Raw genomic sequence first — 24,263 nt, 5'->3', positions numbered from 1 at the left:
TATGTTGATGATGCTGCTGTAAAGAATTATGAAAGTCCTGATATACAACCATCAAGAGTGTTTAATTGTCAAATGTACTTGCAACAGAACAATGAAATTCTTACTTGCTGCAGCTTAACAGGCCCATAAATGCAATAACACAAAATATATAATAATCAAAATACATTAAAGTAAATGACTGTAATACTAGGCAATCATCAGTACAAAAGACCAGTCCACAATTCAACCAAAGACAGTCCATAGAAGATCATAGTTGCTGAGGTTAGTGTTGTGTAGTGTTCAAGATCCTGATAGTTGCTCGGAAGAAGCTGTTTTTGAACCTGGTGTTCATGGACCCTTTTCCTGATAATAGGAGCAAAATGAGAGCATGTCAGGGTGGTGTGGGTCTTTGGTGATATTGGCTACTTTTTTTGAGGCAGCTCCTCTAGATCCGTTCGATGGTGGAGAGGTCCACACCGGTGATGGACTAGGACTGTTCATCATTCTCTGTAGTCTCCTTTGTTCCTGGGATTTCCCGGGCGAACCAGACTGTGATGCAACCAGTAGGTTTGCTCTCTACCATACACCAATAGAAGTTTGATAAAGTATTTTTTTGACAAATGTAATCTCTTCAATCTTCTAAGTAACTAGAGGCGTGTTGAGCTTTCTCTATCATTGCATCATTGTTCTACACCCACGGCACAACTTTGGACATAAGCATGCCCAAGACTTTAGTTTAAAGGTACAGCATCAAAACAGGCCAATCAGCCCACCGAATCCACGCTGACCCTAGTTCCACGTTATTCCATTTTCTAATCCACTCTTCAAACACTGGGAGCAATTCACAGAGGCCAATTAGCCTACAAACCCACACGTCTTTGGGATGTGGAAGGAAACGAGCACCTAGAGGAAATTCATTCGGTCACAAGGAGAATGTGCAAATTCCATACAGATAGCACCAAGGTCAGGATCAAACCTGGGTCTCTGGCATTGTAATGGGGCTTTTTCACGGGGCGAGTTGACGCAAGATGTCACCAGAGTGAAGAGGTCGTGGTCCAGCACGAGTCTCGCACGATATAACGGGGGTAGATAAAGAGTTCCCACGGTACTCGGCATTTCTGTTATTTGTGCGAGTGACTTGTCCGTTTCCCGAGCTTTCGCGTTAAATCTTGAATGAACATCGTGAACTACACGTGACACAAATGATGTAACTTTTTTTTTCACACACTATAAATATCCTCCCTTGGTTGAATTGGCTCATTTGGAGACATGCCTATACTAAGTAATTTCGAGTACAGGATGGTGGTTTTTTTAATTGACGCGCTGTCTGCGACTTTTTTACTTTGCAGCTGCAGGGCACAGACAGACTTATAAGAGAAGTTTAAGTTAACTGCAAACACAGCACTTTTACATCAATAGCAATGTATGTTTTTAAATCTTGGATAACATTAAATGGTTCTCCTCTTGATGAACTTATATATCGTTATATAAACTCACATGAGCACTCGGGAAACTCGGCAGCCTTCGTCTCCAGCAGGTTCCTTTTTCTCTCCCTGTTTCTATAATCCTCTCTGGATTTATCGTAGAGAATCTCGTTAAATTGGTACCATTCTACAAGTTCCCCCTCTTGTTCCCTGGTGAAGTTATATGGCCTTACCTTCTGCCATCTTCCCTTTACATAAGCGTCTGTAGAGGCTATTCCTACAACGGCTACTGGGGAGGCAATCTGAAATCCACCTTGCTCACCCTCTCCCTGCTCCAAGGAGCCCACAGGCAGTGTTATCTGTGGCATCTCCTGTTGCCTCTCCACCTGTCTCTCTTGCTGCGTCTCCTCCTCATTCTCCTGCATGGCAAAAACATCTCTGACACGCTTTACCCCCTTTCTTTGAGATTTTCTGGGAGCCATCTCTGCAAGTGTTCCTGTTAAAAAGATTATCCAACAATGACAATTAGGTGGGACGTCCTCGAAGGACACATGTTCCCTTGTCGATATTGAGACCACCTTTTTACTCACCTTCTGTCCCCTCTGTCCAGCTTCCGGGTTTACCGTTCGCAGGAGTTCCCACGCGCTATATCTCTAAAATCTGAAGTTAGGTAATGTCTAAAGGAACTGCAGACGCTGGTTAATGCTGGTTAATATGCACAGAAGGACACAAAATGTTGGTGTAACTCAGCAGGCAAGTCAGATCTTGGAAGAAAAACATAAAAAGCTGGAGTAAGTCAGCGGGTCATGCAGCATCTCTGGAGAAAAAGAATAGGTGACGATTCGAATCGGAGCCCTTCTTCAGACAGCCTAATCGGAATTGAGTCTGAAGATGGGTCTCGTCCCGAAACATCCGCTTTTTTTCTCCAGAGATGCTGCTTGACTCGCTGAGTTACTCCAGCTTTTTGTGTCTGTCTTCGGTTTAAACCAGCATGTGCAGTTCACTCCTTACATGGGTCTCTGTACAACATTGATTGGTAGCGTTCCGGACCCCTGGACCCGAGGACTCCGACCTGTATCTCTCAAAGAAGTACATGTGAAAAATTTCTCACGGACCATAAAAATGCGTAACCTTTCAGTAAAGTCCCTTTTAAAGTCCCTTTTAAAGAGTATAGTTATTTTCTTGAATCTCATTAACATAACTCATGAATAAGTTGATGTCCATATGCGGATGCAAATCTTTATTTTTATTTATTTTTTAAATTCAATCCCACAGAAGATAATTTTTACTCACCTTCTGTCCCCTCTGTCCAGCTTCCGGGTTCACCGTTCGCAGGAGTTCCCACGATACCCGCAAGAGTTATTACGGATATCGCACTGGCCACTACGTTCATATAATGTTGCAATGCTCAACCACAAGTGTACAAGTCACTCTTGGAGAAATTCAAACTTTCTTGAATTTTCTCCCGAGTGACCAAGTTACACGATGACCTGCCGTTAGCGCTACGGTGGTCCACGGTGGTCCACGAATGCCGTACTGTTATCGCACGAGGTTCCCACGATGTTAAACTCCGGTTAACTCTTGCGTCAAGTCGCCCCGTGAAAAGGCCGCTTAAGGCAGCAGCTCAACAGCTGTGCCACTTGAAGCTATTGATTCTGTCCACCACCGACCCATTGATAAAGGCAGATTCGTGGATCCCTAGCTTGCTGCTCCTGAAGGCAACAATCAGCACTTGGTCTTGTTAACATTGCAAGCAAGATTCTTGTTATGGAATCTCATTTTATTCAATGAGATTATCAATCTCCCTTCTGTACTCTGTCTCATTGTTACCCATTATTTGTGCAAGAGTGATATCATGAGTGAATTTAAAGATGGTGTTGGAGCTGTGTCTAGCTACGGAATTATGGGTATAATAAAGAGCAGGGAACTGAGCACACAGCCTTGAGCTGATCCTGTGTTGACGGTTATCGAGGAGGAAGTGTTGTTGCCAATTTGTACCAATTGCGGTCTGTTGCTGAAGAAATTGAACATCCATAACATCCATAAGGAATAATTTTAATTTAATTGATTTACAATGAATTTTCTCAATGCAACTAATAACCATCTGCACTTCAACATAGCTAAGAACACACAAATAACTTTTACAATTAAATTTCTAATTTTGCCTCCGAAGATTAAAAATAAGCTTTTTTGAGGATGAATTTCAGGAAACTGCATTTTGAACAAATTACAATTCTATTGAAAGCAAAAATACAACACCATTAGTTAATAGCTTTATTTTGATTTTTTTTCACTATCAACCATGACTTGTATAAAATTATCTAAGTCTCACCCCTGAACACTTGGAATAAAAACCCTGACTGACACAGTACAGAGAGAATGCTGAACTGTCAGAGATGCCCTCTTTCAGCCGAGATATTAAGCTGCCCTCATGGTGAACACAGCATTACTTCATAGAAGACGTCCCATGGATGTGGGCCAAACGCCAAACATCCATCAGGGACAGTATCTGGGAAGCGATGTTTGTGGGAGCTTGCTATGTACAAATTGGCCAAAAAAAGCTTGCTTGTCAGGTTGGGCCAAAGGGCGTGTTTCCATTCTGTTTAGACTATGATTCGAATTCCTTATTCACTAACTTAACAACGTATGAACTGGAGGCAGACAAAAATGCTGGAGAAACTCAGCGGGTGAGGCAGCATCTGTGGAGTGGAGGAAACTGATTGTCTACCTCCAGTTCATACGTTGTTGTTAGTGAACAACAGACTGAAGAAGGGTTTCGGCCCGAAACGTTGCCTATTTCCTTCGCTCCATAGATGCTGCTGCACCCGCTGAGTTTCTCCAGCATTTTTGTGTACCTTCGATTTTCCAACATCTGCAGTTCCTTCTGAAACACAAGGAATTAGAATCATAGAGTCTAAACAGAATGGAAACACGCCCTTTTGCCCAACCTGACATACCGAGCAAGATGCCCCATCTACACTAGTCCCATGTCCCTTTAAACTTTCTCCATCCATCTTCTACCTGTGCAAATATCCTTCAATTGTTGTTATGGTACCTGCCTCATCTACCTCCTCTGGCAGATTGCTCCATATATCGACCATCTGTGTGGAAAATGTCCCCCTTGAGATTGTTTAACCCATTGATTATCCTATATTTAGCCTTTGGTGGTTTTTTTCCGCCTGGCGCCATTTCTTTATCCTGCCCGCTGGGGGGCGAGAGAGAGCGAGCGCTCCAACGCACTTCCTGGACACGGCGGAGGAGCGGGCGCGGGAATTTGATCGCTGGAGAGAGGTCGCGAGCACCACCGGGCCTAGCGGGGAACACCGGGCCTAGCGGGGAACACCGGGCCTAGCGGGGAACACCGGGCCTAGCGGGGAACACCGGGCCTAGCGGGGAACACCGGGCTGTCGATTACTTGGGACGGTTTGCAGGCATAGCAGCTTCTGCAGGTTCAGCTGAGATGCGGTGTGGAGGTACGTTTTTAATTCTTGCGGACAGCAGCGGGCGGGTAAACAAGCAGCAAGCTCACAAAAAGCTGGAGTAACTCACTCAGTCAGCGGGCCAGGCAGCATCTCTGGAGAGAATGAATGGGTGGCATTTCAGGTCGAGACCCTTCATCAGCCTGAAGACGAGTCTCGATCCGATTCCTTCTCTCCAGAGATGCTGCCTGTCCCGCGGAGTTACTCCAGCTTTTTGTGTCTATCTTCGGTGGAAACCAGCATCTGCTGTTCCTTCGCACACAGCAAGAGACCCTGGTCTCTGCAGGGCCTGCGAGGAATAAATGAGGGTAACTACCCTTTGTTTTATTATTTTAAAAAGAGCATTTATTAGCTGGTCAGTTAGCTCTTCTGCTTCGGCAAACGGCTGCAACCAGTCCTCACGAACCACAGCAGAATTCCCCAAACTCCCCCGAGCTATTTTGAGCGAGGAGAACTGGCTACTGACATTTAGCTCCGAACTATAGTTCAAGTTCAAGTTCAAGTGAGTTTATTGTCATGTGTCCCTGTATAGGACAATGAAATTCTTGCTTTGCTTAAGCACACAGAAAATAGTAGGCATTTACTACAAAACAGATAAATGTGTCCATATACCATGATATAAATATATACACACATGAATAAATAAACTGGTAGTGCAAATAACAGAAAGTGGTTGCTAATAATCAGAGTTTTGTCCGAGCCAGGTTTAATAGCCTGATGGCTGAGGGGAAGTAGCTATTCCTGAACCTGGTTGTTGCAGTCTTCAGGCTCCTGTACCTTCTACCTGAAGGTAGCAGGGAGATGAGTGTGTGGCCAGGATGGTGTGGGTCTTTGATGATACTGCCAGCCTTTTTGAGGCAGCGACTGCGATAAATCCCCTCGATGGAAGGAAGGTCAGAGCCGATGATGGACTGGGCAGTGTTTACTACTTTTTGTAGTCTTTTCCTCTCCAGGGCGCTCAAATTGCCGAACCAAGCCACGATGCAACCGGTCAGCATGCTCTCGACTGTGCACCTGTAGAAGTTAGAGAGAGTCTTCCTTGACAATCCGACTCTCCGTAATCTTCTCAACCTTTATATCGCTACACAATAATAAAACTTCCTACCACATGAATATACTGAAGCAGGGGTTGTTTGGCAGATGTATGCCATGACAGGTTTACAGAGAGGAAAGGGAGAGAAGCTGATTTTGGTGGGTGGGGAGGGTTAAATGTTTAAAGTGACCGGCTGGAGTGGCGTGCGCAACATGTAGATGTTGTTGTAATCTAATAAACATTGCAATTTTCACACTGGAAACTACTGAAATGATATTATTATGGGTAGGACAGTCGGGTCGTTTCAATGATTTCAAGGGATCTCTTGCTTTTATATATGATAAATGATAAATGATAGTTTGTTATATTCATATAGCAGGAAGCAGAGTTAAAAATGGTGACAGAATGAACTGAACCTAAGATTGCAACTGGGAATAGATCTGTTGATGCACGCCTGGCTCGGGTGTGATCTTTGTAGGGACGTTGTTCAAAAACGTGTAGTTTATAACAGCAGTTAAGACTCTGGTCGTAGATTGGTTGACAATGAGAGAAATCATGATGGGCATAGGTAAGGTGAATGGACACAGTGTTTTTCCCTTGCAATGTGTGAAACTAGAAGGCATAAGTTTAAGGTGAGAGAAGAAAGACTTAAAAGGGTCTGATGGGCACCCTTTTTCTTTTCACAGAGCGTGGTGTGTATTTGAAACAAACTCCCAGAGGAAGTGGTAGTGTCAGGTACAATTAAGGCATTTAAAAGGTGCTCGGATAGGTACATGCATAGAAAAGGATTGGCAGAAGATGGACCAGCTGCAGGCAAGAGAGACTGGCTCAGTTAGGCAACTTATTCAACATGGATACTTTGGGCCGAAGGGGCTGTTTCCGTGCTGTATAACTCTCTGACTCTGAGCATGGATTCCTCACTACTGCATGTCTCGTCCTGTATTATGTGATTTAATCATTGAAATAAGCCTTGAAATCTAAATCTGCATGTAGCTGTAGAGAAATGACATTCAGACTAAATGTGTAGGAAGGAACTGCAGATGCTGGTTTAAACCGAAGATAGACACAAAAATCTGGAGTAACTCAGCAGGTCAAACGGAATTTCTGGAGAAAAGGAATATGTGATGTTTTGAGTCTGAAGACGGATCTCGACGCTAAACATCAACTATTCCTTTTCTCCAGAGATGCCCTCTGACCCACTGAGTTCCTCCAGCTTTTTGTGACATTCAGATTATCTGTTCAAATCTAAAGCTATAGAATTCTGACTTGGTGGTGATTAAACTCATCATCTACAGTTTGATTGGAGTTCTGTGAGACTCTCTCTGACTGCATCTTTTCTGTGATTCCTACTGTTCTCCTGCTCCTTGACCATGTTCTTACCTAGACTTGCTCCTTCCACAGTTCTTTGCTGGCATCTTATTCCACAAGGATTTCCAGGTGTTCTGGTTCATGCCCAGTCAGTATCTAAACGTCTTCTACCGAATATCCCTCCCTTTGGATTATATTTTACTCCGTTCCATCCTTATCAGATTTCACCCTTTTGTCTTCCCCACTTATTACCCTTAGCTTTGGTTACGATCTCCACACTTTTCTCTCCCACCTCACTCATCTGTAAATCCACCTATTACTTGCTAACTCTTTCCCCGCCTGTGCCTCTCGCCTCATTCTATCAGTTATTACTTGTCTACTCCATCAGGTTGAAGAAGGGTCCTGACTCCAACTGTCATCTGTCCATTTCCCTTGAAGATGCTGCCTGAGTTCCTCCAGCTGTGTTTTTTGTTTAATTTAGAGAGTACAGTGCTTGGAAAATGGTAGAAAACCAGATGGCAGTTCAGTTGCTTGGATCAAATTGCTGCATTGTGATACCTTGGCTAGCAACTTTTGGTAAACACCTGGATGTGATTACCAAAGTGTAAAATAAGCCAAACTCTAAAAATGTGATCACAAATTATTCTTATTTGATTTGATTTGTTCTGCAGAATGACTTGCTTACCACAGAACAACCTCCAGAAACAGCTGGAGCTTCACTCAGAGAAAGGAGTCCAAAATAAACTTTCACTGGGGAAGAGCAAACAAGGGTAAGTAGTAAAAATATCTATTAATTTCAAAGCAATATTTATATCTGACTGCCCTCCATGCAGTTCCGAATTTAGTTTAATTTAAAGATTCAGCATGGAAACAGGCCCTTTGGCCCATTAAGTACACATCGACCATCGATCACCCAAACACACTGGTTCTATGTTCTCCCGCTTTCACATGCAACCCCTACACATTAGTGGCAATTTACAGAGGGCAATTAACCTACAAAGCCGTACGTCTTTGGGATTTGGGAGGAAACCAGAGCACCTGGAGGAAACCCATGTGGTCACAGGGAGAACGCGCAAACTCCACACAGAAAGCACTTGAGATCAGGATTGAACCCGGGTCTCTGGAGCTGTGAGGCAGCAGCTCTACCTGCCTTGTGACCTGCCTACACTGCCTGTGCAGTCCTAACACTACTCTACTGTGCTGCCCTGATTTATTCCTCACAAGCACTCTTCCCTGACTTGCCATAAAGCAAAGCAAGTCTCCAAATAGTACTAACTTTTAAATGCAATTTATCATTAACAGGGCATTCACATTTAAGAAGGTTCACCCTGGTACTGTTGGAACTCCCAGTCTACAGAGATTTACCAGCACCAGTGCTCTCAAGGACAGAGATGTCAATGTTTTCAAACAAGCAACCGTGAGTAAGCCTGAATCTAAACCACGTTCACCAATACCTAATGAACAACCGCTCAAAATCAATAACTTTCTTGAACATGCTGCCAAGCAATTGGATTCAACATCCCGATTTGCTGCTTCTTTGACAACATCCCCATCTCTGAGGCACACTGCAACAGCTGCCCTGATTTCTAAGAAGCTTGATCCAGATGAGTCCTCAGGCTCTGTTATCAGCCTGGATGATTGGGATGATCTGGAAGACTTTGAAACCCCAAAGAAAGAAAAAAGTGGTTTGAAATCAAGTTTGTCCTCGAGCACAGAACAGTCAACACAGGAATCAAATAAAGTGAAACATTCAAACACCAGTGGATTGACTTCACCCAAAGATCTAAATGGAGGTGATCGTAACGTGAAACATGTCAATGGAGAACAGAATTTGTCTTTCCTCACCAAGGAGAATACAATTGTTCAGTCTCCAAGGAATTGCTTTACAGAGTCAAAGCAGGTTAACAACCTTGAAATCTGCCTGGTCAGTTCTCGGGAGCTTCCCCACTGTGAGGATGAAGATTACACCAGGTCTTTTTCTCCAAAGAAGAACAGGTCTTCAGGCCCAAGGATCATCTTAAGTGACGATGACTCGGATGGCATTGGGAAGGAGGATATAGAAGAGAAAAGTAAGAGTTATTGGGTTTGTTATGATTTGTCTTAAATTTAATAAATTTCTTAAACGAGACACTAGTAAAAGATTAGAGGCTCTGGGGTACCACGAGGATGATAATTATTTGCCACAGTAACCCAGTTTTTAATGTCTCTTGTAAATGCAGTATTTATATAGCTCATCCATAGTGACTCCTTGGATATTAGTGATGAGTTTTCAGCAGTGGTTATGCCATTAAATGTCAACTGTGGGTGGTTAGATGCCCTCTGGTTGGAAATGGTAATTGTCTGTCACTGGTGTGGTCTGAATGTTACTTGCCATTTATCAGGTCAACGCTGAATATTTTCCGTGCTGAATATTTTCCGTGTAGGCAATGGCTGTTTCATTTGCTGAGGAGTTGCAAATTGAATAGAACATTGTGTAGTCATCAGTGAACATTCTAACTTCAGATCTTCTGGTGGAAGGGAGGTCATTGAAGAAGCAGTTGAATGTGGTTGAGCCTAGGAGATAATCCTGAGGAACTCCTGCAATGATATCCTCGAGCTGGGCTGACAGCCACAGCCATTCCCTTTGCGCGAGATATAACTCCAACCATTGGAACATTTTCCATTTTGATGCCTATTGACTTCATTTTTTATCAGAGCACCTTAATACCACACTACTGCATTGATATCAGGGGGAGTCACTCTTACCACATCTTTAGAATTCCACATTACGGAATGTAAAAATTAATGATAAAAATAGGGATGAAATATATAGGAAGATCAGGCCTGTGGTACCTCCACCATCATCACCATTACCTTGACCTGCTCTGTTAATTAATATAATGCCATAAGACCATTAATTTCCTGCCTGGTCTCCACATATCCAACAATCCATTCATTTTAGCCTTCAATAGGCCCAGTAGCTGTGCGTCCTGGGGTAAAGAATTACAAAGGTTTACTGTTCCCTGAGTGAATAGATTTTTTTAGTCATCATTCCTAAATGGCCAGTCTGGAGATTACAGCACCTAGACTCTCATCATAAGGAAATGGTAGCCTCTGACACCTGTCTGAGAATCATTGTACATTTCAATGAAATTGCTTCTCGTCTTCTAAAATCCAATAATTGTGAGCTCATCATCCTCTTTTTGTCATTTTTAGAACAATCACATCTGGAATCCACATTGCACATTCCCCATGGCAAATATAACCTTATTTTCGAGATCAGGACTGTAAACAATTCTCCAGATATGATCTTAAAGCCCTTGATCGGAAGACATCCTTGCCGTCTCCTCTAGCCCTATATAATAAGGACATTCATATTCCTAATTACTTACTTTATCTACTTTCTAACTTTCTGCAACTGTAGTTGACCTTACAGATGCTGACAGCCCTCGGAGCAGCCAGCCACAACTTGATGCCATTTTCACTGAGGGCAGAAACCCCGATCACCTGGAGAATGAGGACTGTGAAATTGATTTTATTCCACCATCCCCTGAAAGTGATCAGGCATCTCTGCCATCCTTCCTCAATTGTCTCAGGTTTGTTTGTACAAGTGATTTTATTTTACATTGAAGATTATGTAGGAGATTGTTTAATGCCATCCTGTGGATGAATGTGTATTTTCTTTCTGTCACTGTCCATGGGAAGATCATCGTGAGTAACTGTAGGTAGAAGTTTAACAGGTCAGAATTTGGTTCCCAGTTAAGTAAGTTTAATATTGTTCACTGTTACTTGTATCCAGTGTGCAAGAAAGAATGAACTGCAAATTGCTACAAGTTCCATAATGGTCTGCCGTTAATCTTCTGAAAGTTAAACTTAGTTCTATCCTTCCCCTGGGATCTTATGATTTGTTATAATTGTAATATTAATTTTGTAATGCAGCTGAGAACCAATCTGAAAAGTGAACAACTGAACTTGCAGCCAGTCAATCCTGCAGGTAGTGAATTGTTCTCAAGAGTTTTTTTTTCTTACTTTTTTTCATGTTTTTGCTTCATCAATCTGGTATGACTTTATAATATTCTAAACTTGATTTAGCTCCAATCCATTTCTTTCTCTCGTCTTATTTATTTTTCTCACTGATTCGCAAGATGCACCTTATGTTTCACCAATCAGGATGGCTCCAGTTGGCCTGTGTAGTTTGAGTTATTGCATTGCACATGAATGATATTTGAGCTGTAGCTGGATCTTAATCTTTGGAATGGCCCTCTTTAGTGAAATCACTGCCAATCTTTACATCCAATTGTAATTTTCTAATCTACCTTATCTCACTTGTTCTGCATTGAAGTCATCAATAACATAACGAATTTGCCATTCAGGTTTATCCCATCTTTGGTTTGGTAATAGGAGTGGTGGATTGATAATGGGGAGTTGATTGCCTGGTTTGAAGGCTGTTTGATCAGTGGTGTACTTTGAGAATCTACCTGTGACTGTTTGTTGTGGACATTAATAACTTGGATGTGAATGTACAAGGTATTAATAAGTTTGCAGATGATATGAAAATGTATGGTATTGTTAGTGAAGCGTGTAATCTTTGGCTACAAATGATTATCAGTTGGTATGTTGGATAAGCAGTGGCAGGTGGAATTTAATTCTGAAAAGTGACGCATTTTGAGAGAACTAATAATGCTGGGCTATACAAAAAAAATGGGAAGTCCCTGGGGAATATTGAGGAACAGAGGGATCTTGATATACAAATCCAAAAGCCCATGAAGCTGGCAGAATGGATGGAAGAGGTAATTAAGAGGCCATATGTGATACTTGTTTTCGTTAAGACGGGGCATAGAATAGAAAAGCACAGTAATTACAACTATGTCAAATATTGGTATGGCCAAAACAGAGTACTCTGGGCTGAAGTATTTCAGTTACTAGGAAAGACCAGGTGGGCTGTGTTTACTTTCTTGGCGAAGAGGAGTTTAAGAAGTCCTGATTGAGGTATACAAGATTATAGACAGGCTTGATAGTACAAAGAGAAGCTTTTCCCCACAGCAGAGGTGTAAAAAACAAGAGGGTGTGGGTTTAAGGCAAGGAGTCGAGGATTTAAGGGACCCCAGTATTTTATCACCCCCAGGGTAGCATAAATTTGGAATACTTTGCCTCAAGGGTGGTGAAGATAGGAAGATACTCTCAGAATATCTTGATCTGCACCTGAACACTGGACCAAATGCTTGAAAATGGGATTGGTACAGATGGATGCCTGATGGTGGAGATGCTGGGTCAAATGGCCTTTTTTAAATCTTGTATGACTGGGAATCTGTGCCTCTGAGCATCTTCACTAGATACATCATAAAGTTTACTCTCCTTTTTCCTGTGGGTCAACATGTTCCTGTTTCTATGTTCTATGTTTTCAAAGACTCCAAGCACAGGACCATCGTTCCAGTGCTTGCACCACTATGCACCTCAAGTAAGTGCTCAAGCTTTATGTGTGAAAACAGACAGTGAAACTTAACCAGATGTTTACACTTCAGAGGCATTACTGCTGAAGCGGTGATTACGTGGTGATTGCAAATACACCGCTAAGTGGAGTTGGAGTAGGATGGGGATGCAAATTATATCAGCTGGTTATTCTTACCACAGCGTCGCACCGATACAGCACAGAAACAGGCTTTTCAGCCCACAAAATCTGTGCTGACCATTACAAATACCCGTTTATACAAATCCTATACTTTTTATTCTCTGCATCTTTGCATTCCTCTCAGTTAACCCCCTTCTGCCCCCATCTCAATTTTTTCCCCTGAACTCTTCATCCCTGTCTGTGCCCCAATAGTGCAACATTTCTGAAGCAGAGTTTGGTTCTTTATCTGCTTTGCTGCTTGAGATCAGTTAAAAAACCACAGACCAGAAACGTGACCTTTTTTTTGAGTCGCTGTGGCTTAGCAGGACATCAAGCTCTGCATTGCGATTCTAGTAGATAAATCATTTGGGAAGGAATTTTCCTGATGATTAATTACCATCTCAGGAAGTAATTCTGTGCTGAGGTATTGTTATGTTCCTGAACTAATTAACTGGTTAAATTATTCTGAAATTACATGACTAACAACCTGATCTACCATTCTAGAATGGCTTGATGTTTATGGGGAAAATATCAGCAATGACCCCCCCCCCCAGAATTTTGTCCCAATACAAGTATGTTTAATAGCACTCACTGTTACTTTTCAGGACAGTAGTCCAAGGTGTTGTGAAATATTTGAGCATTCTAAGTAGTGATCCCAAGTAATGACGACTAAAGGTATTCAATTCAAAGATAGTGTATTGTTAACAATTATTGATTAAAGCAGAATTTCTTAGCATTTAAAGAAAAAGAGGAACATGGAGTGGAAATTCCAGGGTGCATGGATTGTGGAGTGTAAGTTAGAGGGGTGAAGTTGGGGCAACATGGTAATGAGAGAGAAATGAGTCGGGCATAATAAGATAGATTAGGAACAGGCAATGAAATATATTTTTAGAAATTGAAAATGTGGAACAACATTTGAGGGCCAAATCTCAGTGTACTTGTCCCACGAAGGACTTTGACAAGGTGCCACATGGTCTGGTTAGAAGGTTGTTTTTCAGACTACACCTGTAACAAGTGTGGCACAGAGATCAGTGCTGATTTAGGTTTATTATTGTCACATGTACCAAGGTGTGGTGAAAACCCATGCCCTGCATGCTATTCAATTAAATTGGATAATACTGTAGATAAAATCGAACCAAACTCAAGTACAATGGGTAGAATCAAAGGGAAAGATTCAGTGCAGAATATAGTTCTCAGCATTGTAGTGCAACAGTTCAAGAGACAAAGGTATAATGTCTGCAATGAAGTAGAAGTGAATCAGACTGCACCCTAACTTCTGAAAAGACTGTGCAGAAGCCTGATAATAGAGGGGAAGAAGCTGTTTTTGACTTTGGTGCAAGTTTTCAAACTTCTGTATCGTCTGCCTGATGGGAGCGGGGAGAAAGGAATGGCTAGGATGGGACGTTTTTGATTATATTTGCTGCTTTACTGAAACGATGTTTAGTGCATATGGAATCAACGGTGAAGAGTCTGGACTGTGATGGACTAGGCTACATCCTTTGCTATTTCTTGCGGTCTTTGGCAGTGCTGCTTCCAAAATAAGCTGTGATGCAATCTGACAATATACTTTCTATAGTGCATCTGTAGATGTGCCAAATATTCTCAGTGTCCTGTGGAAGTAGTGGCGTTGGTGTGTAGCCTTGTTTGAGGAAGATGAGGCATTAGGTCCACTGCTGTTTGTAATTTATATTAATGATTTGAATGAGAATCTGGGTGGCATGGTTAATAAGTTCGCAAACGACACTGAAATTGGTGGTATAGGTGGTACATTTGTGACAAAATCCTGATCAGGTGAATGGTCTGAGGAACGAACGGCAGACGGTGTTTAATTCAGAGGTGTTGAATTTTGGTAAGATAAACCAGGACAGGATTTGCACAATAAGTTATAAGACCCTGTGGAGTGTTATATAACAGAGAAACCTAGGGATGCAGTTGCGTAGTTCCATGAAAGTGGTGACATGGGTGGATAGAGTGGTGAAGGTATTTGGTATGAGTGCCTTCGATGTTCAATGTATTACGGACATGGGTTGGAAAGTCACGTTAGAGCTGTAAACATTGGTAAGGCTACAGTTGGAGTAATGTGTACAGTTCTGGTTGCCCTGCTGTAAGAAAGATGTTAAACTGAAAAGGGTGCACAAAAGATTTATGAGGATGTTGCTGGCAATGGTGGGGGTGGGGGGGGGGGGGGTTGAGTTATAAGTAGAGGCTTGGATTTTTTTCCTTGGTGTATATAGGAGGCTAAGGGGTGCCCTAATCATGGTTTAAAAAAATAATCATGAATTGCATAGATAAGATGAGTAGTCACAATCTTTGCCCTGTAGTCGAACAAACTACCTGAAAAAGTGCTAGAGACCACTACAAATGTGAAATTTCAAAGACACTTGAATAGATATGTGAATAGGAAAGATTTGGAGGGATTTGAGCCAGACAAAGGTAAACAACTTGGTCAGCATGGCCGAGTGGGGCAAGGATCTTGTTTCCATGCACCATATTGCACCATTCATAATCAGTACTACGGGTTCTCTCAAATTCACTTTGGAGAACAATCTAACATCTTGGTTCTTTGCCACTGGTCGGAATTGACATTAACAGGGGGACCAACAATTGGTTAACATCTTGTGCAAAGTCTAAGGCTCTGGATTGTCATCACGAAAAATGAACTTGTTTCTCTGGAGTGGAACCCCCAACCCAGTGAGTTGGAGGTTAGAGTGCTAACAATGAACATGACAGACAGCTAAATACTTTTGTCAGGTCAGTATTTGGAGAAGAGTTTGAGTATCTTTAATAAGATGTTCTCCCTCCACAGTAATTCGGCAGAAACTAAGCGATTCGTCTCCTCACCAAATCCACAGCCACGCGATGAAGATGCAACCAAAAAACTATCAATGACTAGAGTAGATAATGGTAAGAGATTATCTTGTTGTTAGTCCATTGGAACTCCTTCTGTAGGCTGCAAAAAGGAGTAAATCATTTTAAATTGTTGTCATATTATTGCTAATAAATTTAAATTGAGAATTTAAAAAATGTATCTGCTGCATGCTTTCCCCATTGTAAATTTCTGTGAATATGTATAATATGAACCCTGTCACAGGAGGTATAACTGGTTTATTCAGACTTACCCGTTGTAAGTATGAACATGATGATTTGTAAAATAGGAATAAAAGACTAGATTCAATTTGCTCACTCTGCTTTCTTTGTTGCAGTGTGAGACTGCACACGTTCTTCTATTTCAGGAACGTCATGAGAATACATAAAATATGAAACTGAGAAAATAGGATATTCATCAGAACCACTCTGTCTGAATGCAATGCTCCATATGCATTTCCTTTCATTTTACCTCGCTTAACTTCATCATATTATTCTTCACATTTCTCCATAGAGTTTTCTCTGAACACCTATGCTTTTATCATAATTTTTGTGGTAGAGTGGCATAGAAAAAGGTGTGAATTGAGATTTAGTGAATGAGGGTTGGAGAATATTTATGAGGAGCATTAACACTGAAGTAAATATTTTTGCTTGAATAGATGTTTCAGTTTTTATTCAATGTAGAGCAACAAGAGGAATAAAACTGCACTGGGAACAGAGTTAACAACTAAAGAATGCAGCAACGGTGCAAGGTGACCTCTTGTGGGATCCTGCCATCATTACAATGCTGCCGGTGTTGATAAACTTTGCTTACAATGTTAGAGAGGTCTACTTTGTGTGCATTAGGTGCAATCTAAACATGCAAACTGCAAAGTTGTGAATATTAAGATGCTGGTTTTGTCCTTTAAACAGATAATTCAATGGGGTTTAGCAAGCAACTGATCCAAGTGATGGAAGATATCTGTATCTTAGTCGACCAGATTCCTGTGAGTGAACTGCAGGCTTTGTCTTGTGCAAGCCAATTGCTTCGGCAGAGAGAGCTTCGGTAAGTACTGGCTTCAAAGACTTGAGGTATTGGACCACCACAGTGAGGTGTATAGTTTGAGGTTATTTCACTGTGATTTTCACTATCAAACATCCAAAGCACTGCCAGCCCTCCTTCCATCTTCTTTCACAATTAAGGCCATCACAACCTTTGCTTGTCTGCTTCCAATTCGGATCTGCTTCCTATTCACTCGCCAGTGCTGTTCTTCAGATTATCATCCCCGAGTTCTGATCTCTCCCTGGCATTGTTACCACCCTTTCCCCATAAAACTTATATGTATGTGTATATATACATATATGTGTGTACATATACACTATTAAATTTTACATATCACATATATATATATATACATTTGTTTTATGTGGGTGGTGGTCGTCGGGGGAAACTTATTTTCAATCCCCTACCTTGCCGGAGATGAGCTTGTTTTCCGGATCGTATCTCCGGCCGCTCTGCAGCCTAACATCATGGAGCTGGCGGCCTTGCTCGAGACTGACTTTGAACCCCACCGCGGGGGTGTGGACTTGCCATCGGAGCCTGCGATTCTTTGCCTGGGATCAACGCTCCTACTGCGGCCTGCGGATTTCAACATCGAGGAGCTTGCAGTCTCGGGAGGCTCCAAGTCGCAGAAGGTTCGACTAGCCCCGACCCAGGGTCTGATCGCCCGGCGCGGGGAGCTGAGATCCCCCCCCGATGCGGAGGGCCCGACCGCCAGCTACAGTAGCCAAGATCGGCCCGTCAACAGAAGGCTCGAGGCCCCCCTCAGCGGGAGGACAAAGAAGGAAAGAGCCTGAACTTTTTTTTGCCTTCCATCACAGAGGAATGTGGAGGAGTCACTGTGGTGGATGCTTATGTTAAATGCTTATGTGTTTTGTGTGTCTTGTTGCTTTTTATTGGTGTGACTGTATGGCAAATCAAATTCCTCGTATGTTGCAAAACATACTTGGCTAATAAAGTATGATTATGATTATGATAATAGGAAAGGGATTTTCGTAATGGGCTGGAGGGAAGTGTTCGGTGAAGTTCCGGGCGATCATTATGGATCGCTGGTTTTCTTAATATCCACTGGGTGTTCAGGGAACTTATTTCTAAATTTCAGAATATACAAAACTCGGAGGACAATAATAGACTTCAAGAATATGTAAATTGGCTGGCAGAATGAGTGAGTAGGTGTCAGATGAAATATAATAAGGAGAAATGTAAATTATTACATTTTGGTAGAAAGAATGAGAAGAGGTAACATAAACCTGAGGGCTAAATGGGTAGAAGACAGAATAATTTTGGGAACGAACAAAAGCATAGGATCCTGGGCTTGGGAAATAGAAGCACTAAATCGCTGAGAATTAAGCAACTTCTGCAGAAACGTAGCTCTTTAGTGGGTACAGTAGCCAAACGGTAGAGTCGCTGCCTTAATTCTGACTATGGATTCTGTCTGTACGGAGTTTGTCTGACTAACTGATTTTCACACCCTTCAACCCCCTGTCTCCTTTATCCCCCCCCCCCCCACCCACCCAACTGAGGGCATAATTTCTGTATCGTTTGTAGGAAATTTCTATTTTCTATTAGTGCTAACTAGGAATTGTTCTTTTCCTTCTAGAAAGAAGCTTTTGGCTGATAAGAATGAAACGCAGAAAATACTAAATGAAGATACGGCAAAAGCTGCCTTCAGACCAGGGCAGACTTTAACGAATAATTATTCTACCAATACTGTTGGTTCCCCTGTTAGTGTAAATCCTGACCGGTGGCAAAGAACATCTAAAACCTTTATGTTTAGGAAATCTTGCCAGAATACACCAACTTTGCCTGATGATAATTTTCTTTATGAGGCAGATTTCTATGCAATTGATGAAACTTCTACACCCACTGGCAGGACAGGTGTCCTTTCTGCACCTGCCACTAGCTGCACGCAGAACAAGCCCTATCTACAAAGAAGCAAGCTTGTTCCTTCAGTATCGAGTTCCAATCAGGACGCTTATTCTCCATGTGGTCAAATCGCAAACGGATCACAAAATGAAGGTGGGGCAAGCAAGGCAGACAGACAGCCAGCAGTGTCTGCTGAAAGAACGTGTTCTACTCGTAATCAGAGGCTACAGGGCAAGGACGCGTCGGCACTGGAGGATGATTTTGATATTGATAACTTAGAATTATACGATTTAGATGAAGAGATGGAGTGTTTTTCATATTCGACAAGTGTTCCTGCGTCCAATGATTCATTGTATGCAAGTACTCTCCCCATCAGGGAGGGAGGGTCCAAGAAGTCCCGGGAGACAAGAACTTTAGTACAAGATGGCAGCACATACTTGGCTAATCCCTCTGCAACTACCAGTGTCAAACCTCAAACCAAGCTCAGTTCCACAGGTAATCAGTGAGCTTTACAATAATGTGGATAAAATAATCCGTACCATAACCAGCTAAATGTTTCGTAGATAAGTGTGGGGCCTGTATATTCCCAATGGTCTTATATTTTCTTCTGTCTGGGTTTATTCATGCTGAGCTGAGACCTGTTGGTGCCAGCAGATGTCTATTATCTTGTCCAGATCCAGAGGTTTGCGACATGCCCATGTTTTAACTCTCCCTTAGAGTGATGGTGTTGGTGGCAGTCTGTTTCCTGTCATTGGTCAGCCTGCATAAAAATTACATCAACAATGTGTAACAGTGTTTGATTGGGGCTTTCATTCACACTGTAGTGCACCAGTAGGTGCCTTTGCCCATTAAGCCAACCAGATGCCAGTATGATTTATAACTGGGATACTTCCTGAGTTCTCGTGTTTCGTGTTTTGGTGTTTGCAGAACTTATTTGCTCAACTGTGGCTGCTGATGTTTGCCTCGGAGCTGTGAACGAGAGGCAAGAAGAAAGTGCTGGCAGGTACAGTGATGTCCAGTGACTCATGTTCGTCCTGTAGGCAGGACTGGGGCATGAATTTGCAGTAATGTAGGTTCAATTTTCAACTGAAGTTTGCAGACTTATGACCCTGTCCCACTGTACGAGTTCATTCAAGAGCTCTCAATAGTTTAAAAAAAATTCAAACTCGTGGTAAGCACGTAGAATGAACATAGCGGGTACGTTGGAGCTCGGGGACATCTCTTAGCCGCTCGTAACGCTAACGGCAGGTACTCGGGAAATGCGGTAAGCTCGGGAAGACTCGTGAAGATTTTTCAACATGTTGAAAAATGTCCACGAGAGCCCCGAATACCGATGAGCGGCCATTACCGTAATTCTTCGAGTTCGAATCAGGGCAAACTTGGGAGAACTCTGAATGAACTTGTACAGTGGGACAGGGCTTGTAAGCTTCATGTTGCTTTGTCCGGTATTGTATAAGCTTCTAATAATTCATAATTAAAAAACTGTATTTTCTCCATGCAGAGTGTGGTATTGTGAGAGAAGGTTCCAAAGATTTTGCCGTGTTTACCTAATGCCATATACCTCATGTATGAAACCGCTCGTTCAGTATCTGACATTCGTGTAGTACAGTTCAAATAGATCTCTGTGCCCATCCTGTCAAATCATTGTACCTCTACACAGGAAGAGACCATTTAGCCGGTTGTGCCTGGCCTCTTTCAAAGAGCTCTCTAATTTCATGTCAAACTCCAGCTTTTTATCTCTATAGCCCTGCCTATGAATCAATTTCAAATGTGTTTCAAATTACCTTTTGAATGTTTCTCTGAATCAGATTTTTCCATCTTTGCAGATAGTGAGTTCTCGATCTTTGCAGCAGCTTGTTGAAGACATTTTTATTCATTTATTTGTTTATTGGACCTTTATGAACAATTTCTTATTTGTTTCTTTAGAATTTTGAGCATTGCTGTTGTGTCTCCATCTTAGAGTGATCCACACAGCATGGAAACAGGCCCTTCGGCCCAACTTGATTTTCTTTGCTGCTTTCTTCAAATATGTCCGTAGTAAGTAACCACTGCATATGTTCCAGGGCTTTGACATCCTTTCCAAAGCAAGGTGCACCAAATGGTGTACCTCTTTGTGTTTTAAAATGTGACGACATGGTACCTTAATTGTTTCAACCTGTTGTTCTCCAACCTTTAATGATTTATATTCACTCAATGTCTCTTTATTCATTCATTCCATTTAAAATGGTCCAAATTAGATTAATCTATCTCTGTAGATTCCATGTCCTAATGTGCAGTTTTACATTCACCTTCGTTAAATTGCATTTGCTGATGTATCTGCTGATTTTGGCAATCTGTTGGCCTCCTGCAGTCTGTTACTACCCTGCTCATTATTACTATGTTGGTTGCTCCACAGATTCAAGCTCAGGAACACTGGCTGGTGCCGAGAGCGGCATGATTATAACGTTTCTTTTTTGAAATGAATAGCATGACAGTGCATTTACTTTCTTCCATTAGGGTCTTCAAGTGAGCAAGGTCTCTCTAAAGACCCAGCTCTTGAACGTTTCCGAGGCTATCAATTTCCACACTCCAAAGAGATGATGCGAATTTTTCACAAGAAATTTGGGTTGCACCAGTTCCGAACCAACCAGCTGGAAGCTATTAATGCAGCGCTGTTGAACGAAGACTGCTTTGTTCTGATGCCCACTGGTATGTCGCTAAGGTAGCTCGAGCAAGTGCCTCCAGTCACTCACTTCATGGAAGTTTGAGTACCTTATCTTTGTAACCTATATAAATACATGATTATTCCATTTTGTTTATAATTACAGATTTCAAAAGTCACGTTAGCTATGAAAAGACACAAAATGCTGGAGCAATTCAGTGGGTCTCAAGCAGGTTCCTTGGAGAATATGGATGGGTAAGGTTTTGGGTTGGGACCTTCAGATGAAGAAGGGTCCCAACCCAAAATGTTACCTATCCATGTTCTCCAGGGATGCTGCCTGACCCTCTTGAGTTACTCCAGCATTTTGTCTTTTTGTAAATCAGTATCTGCTGTTCATTATTTCTAAATGCTAGCTATTTTTACTTTTGAGTCTCTCTTCTTCAAAGCACTTGGGCTTCACAAGCTGAGCCAGCATTTAATTACCCATCCCAATTGCCCTTGAGAAGGTAATGATGAGCTACTTTCTTGAACCCTTGCAGTCCTTGAGGTGTGGGTATTCCCACAGTGTTGGGGAAGGTCCAGGATTTTGATCCGGTGACTGAAAGATTGGCAAAATATTTGCAAGTCAGGGTGGTGTGTGGCTAGGATGGCAACTTCCAGGTAGTGGCGTTTCCCATGCTTTTGCTGTTTTTGTTCTTCTAGTGGCAGAGGCCATGGTTAGGTTGGTGTGGTTTAAGGAGTCTTGGAGCGTTGCTGCAGTGCATCCTATAGATTGTACAACCTGCTGCAACTGTGCATCATTGGTGGAGTGACTGAATGGTTATGGATAGGGTGCCTAACAAACGAGCCATTAGATACTATATGATGTTGAGCTTTTTGAATGTTGTTCAGTGCTGCACTCATCCAGGCAAGTAGAGCGTACTCCATCACACACCTGGCTTGAGCTTTGCAGATGGTAGACAAGCTTTGAGAAATTGGCAGATGAGTCACTTGCCAGAGAATTCTAAGTATAGACAAAAATGCTGGAGAAACTCAACGGGTGAGGCAGCATCTATGGAGCGAAGGAAATAGGCAATGTTTCGGGCCAAAACCCTTCTTCAGTCTGACTTAGATTTTCCAGCATCTGCAGTTCCTTCTTAAACAAAATTCTAAGTGTGTATCTGCTCTTGCAGTTATTCTACTTGGGGTAACTTACAACCCAACATTGGATTCTCCAATTTTAGGTAACCTCTTTCCCCCCCCCCCCCCTCACTGCAGGAGTTTAAACATGTTTGCTTCTACTTAAGTTGATAGCAAACAATCAATTATCCCTTCTGTCACAATGCTGCTGATTGAAAGTAGACTACTTGAGCTCTCCCATCTCTTCCCTCTCCCATTGATTTTCAACACTTGCATACTGCCACTGTTTTTCTCCTCAACCACTCCCACCATTTATGTCTCTTTGTTCACTGGACTGCTCAATATCAATTGGTATGCTACAGATTCTGAACACCTATGAAAATCTGGCAGCAAATGGTGTGTGGAGAGGAGGTTCGTATCATGGTGAAGCAAGAAATAAACACTGCTTTGGGTATGAACTCTCACCTGCTCTCTTGAAGTTCAGTTGCTTTTATGTAGCCAAGTGTGACAGTCCAATTGTACTCTGCAACAACCCATGACCAACAAATGAGGACATTAGACAAGTAAGGTCTATTCTTAGTGGTAACTGCTGAGGAATAAAAACTACCAATGTCACTGAGAGCAGTTCCTCAACTTTAATTGGTTTCATGATGAAAATGGTGGACAGAAGCTTTTCTGCAGAAGAAATTCTAATGATACCCAGTTGTGTTGTAGGTTCTCCATTTTTTTTTTTGTTTCAACCTTGATAGAAATTTATGCTGTATTTATATTTCAGGTGGAGGAAAGAGTTTGTGTTATCAGCTGCCATCCTGTCTCACACCAGGAGTCACTGTAGTGATTTCCCCACTCAAGTCACTGATCATGGACCAGGTGCAGAAACTGACCCTGTTTGATGTGAGTTTATTAAATGACTTTCCATTTTTTAGATAATGCAGTGATGACAGAATGACCGAGAATTTTTCAAAGCTAATCTTTTATTGGGGTGGTTCTTGGATAGAGCAGAGCATATGATAGATAAATTATGGCATGTTTTGATAAAGAGTAACCATTTTCATTGGCAGATGGATCACTGAATGGTGAGTGATAAAATAACGAAAGGAGTCATGAGTATTTTTCACGTCATTGCCTGGTGGCAGTGGAAGCAGATTCACCAGGAATTTTCAAATGGGAATTGTATAAATACCTGCAGGAAAAAAATATTGCAGGTGAATTGGGAAAAGGGAAGGAGATTAGGAGTTAATGGAGAGTTTTTAAAGGTCATTATTTGCTCGACAGGCCAATTGACAGTGTCCTGTGTCATAAGAGTCAATTATTTATAATGCAGGGAGCAGGTAGTGAATTAGTTAGATTAAGGCACTTTTGAGGCATGTTGCAAGAATTCAGTGACATCAGCCGATGTAGAGAGACCAGGGATTACATTATTCAAAGTGTTTTGCATGGATGAACGAGAAAGGGCCCCTTGCCTTTAACATGTGGGCACAGTTGACAATGGGTTGTCAGGCACTGGTTTGAATCCTGTGCTCCCCAGATTCCTGGTCAAAACATGTTGAACCAATTCAGAGGGGCAGATGTATGTCACTAACCATTCTTGAAATGAACTTACCAGCTGGAACTCTTAATGGCAGGAATAGGTGAAGTGAGATAAGGAGAGGGAAGCTGACCTTAATTGTGCTCTTAATTTTTCTTTTGCAGATCCCAGCAACGCAACTGACTGGGAATAAGACTGATTCAGAAGCTGCTGCTACTTACATGCAACTGTCCAAAAAGGATCCCACAGTGAAGCTGCTCTACTGCACTCCTGAGAAGGTGGTAGTTTAGGGCAAAAGTCAGAAAATTAAATCTGTATGTAACAAGGATAATACAGTATTCTTGGGGTAGTTTACCAAGTTAGCAGTAACAGTGTAGTGGATTAAGTCATTGAGT

General features: G+C 42.1%; 1 protein-coding gene across 1 annotated transcript in view; it reads left to right on the top strand.

Annotated features, from left to right (window-relative positions):
• Positions 1-4,595: 4,595 nt before the first annotated feature.
• The window catches only part of blm (BLM RecQ like helicase), a 41,639-nt gene continuing 21,971 nt past the window's right edge, over positions 4,596-24,263 (top strand). Inside the window, exons 1-10 of the mRNA XM_033050276.1 lie at positions 4,596-4,876; positions 7,895-7,993; positions 8,526-9,292; positions 10,627-10,798; positions 15,617-15,714; positions 16,588-16,720; positions 18,315-19,075; positions 21,077-21,268; positions 23,116-23,234; positions 24,033-24,146. Of these exons, the coding sequence (XP_032906167.1) occupies positions 7,896-7,993; positions 8,526-9,292; positions 10,627-10,798; positions 15,617-15,714; positions 16,588-16,720; positions 18,315-19,075; positions 21,077-21,268; positions 23,116-23,234; positions 24,033-24,146 (2,454 nt within the window). The 5' untranslated portion in view covers positions 4,596-4,876; position 7,895. The remainder of the gene's footprint in view (positions 4,877-7,894; positions 7,994-8,525; positions 9,293-10,626; positions 10,799-15,616; positions 15,715-16,587; positions 16,721-18,314; positions 19,076-21,076; positions 21,269-23,115; positions 23,235-24,032; positions 24,147-24,263) is intronic.

This window comes from Amblyraja radiata, chromosome 34 (genome assembly GCF_010909765.2).
Source record: "Amblyraja radiata isolate CabotCenter1 chromosome 34, sAmbRad1.1.pri, whole genome shotgun sequence".
NCBI lineage: Eukaryota > Metazoa > Chordata > Chondrichthyes > Rajiformes > Rajidae > Amblyraja > Amblyraja radiata.
The sequence above is the reverse complement of the archived record's forward strand: the minus strand, read 5'-3'. Positions and strand labels throughout refer to the sequence as shown.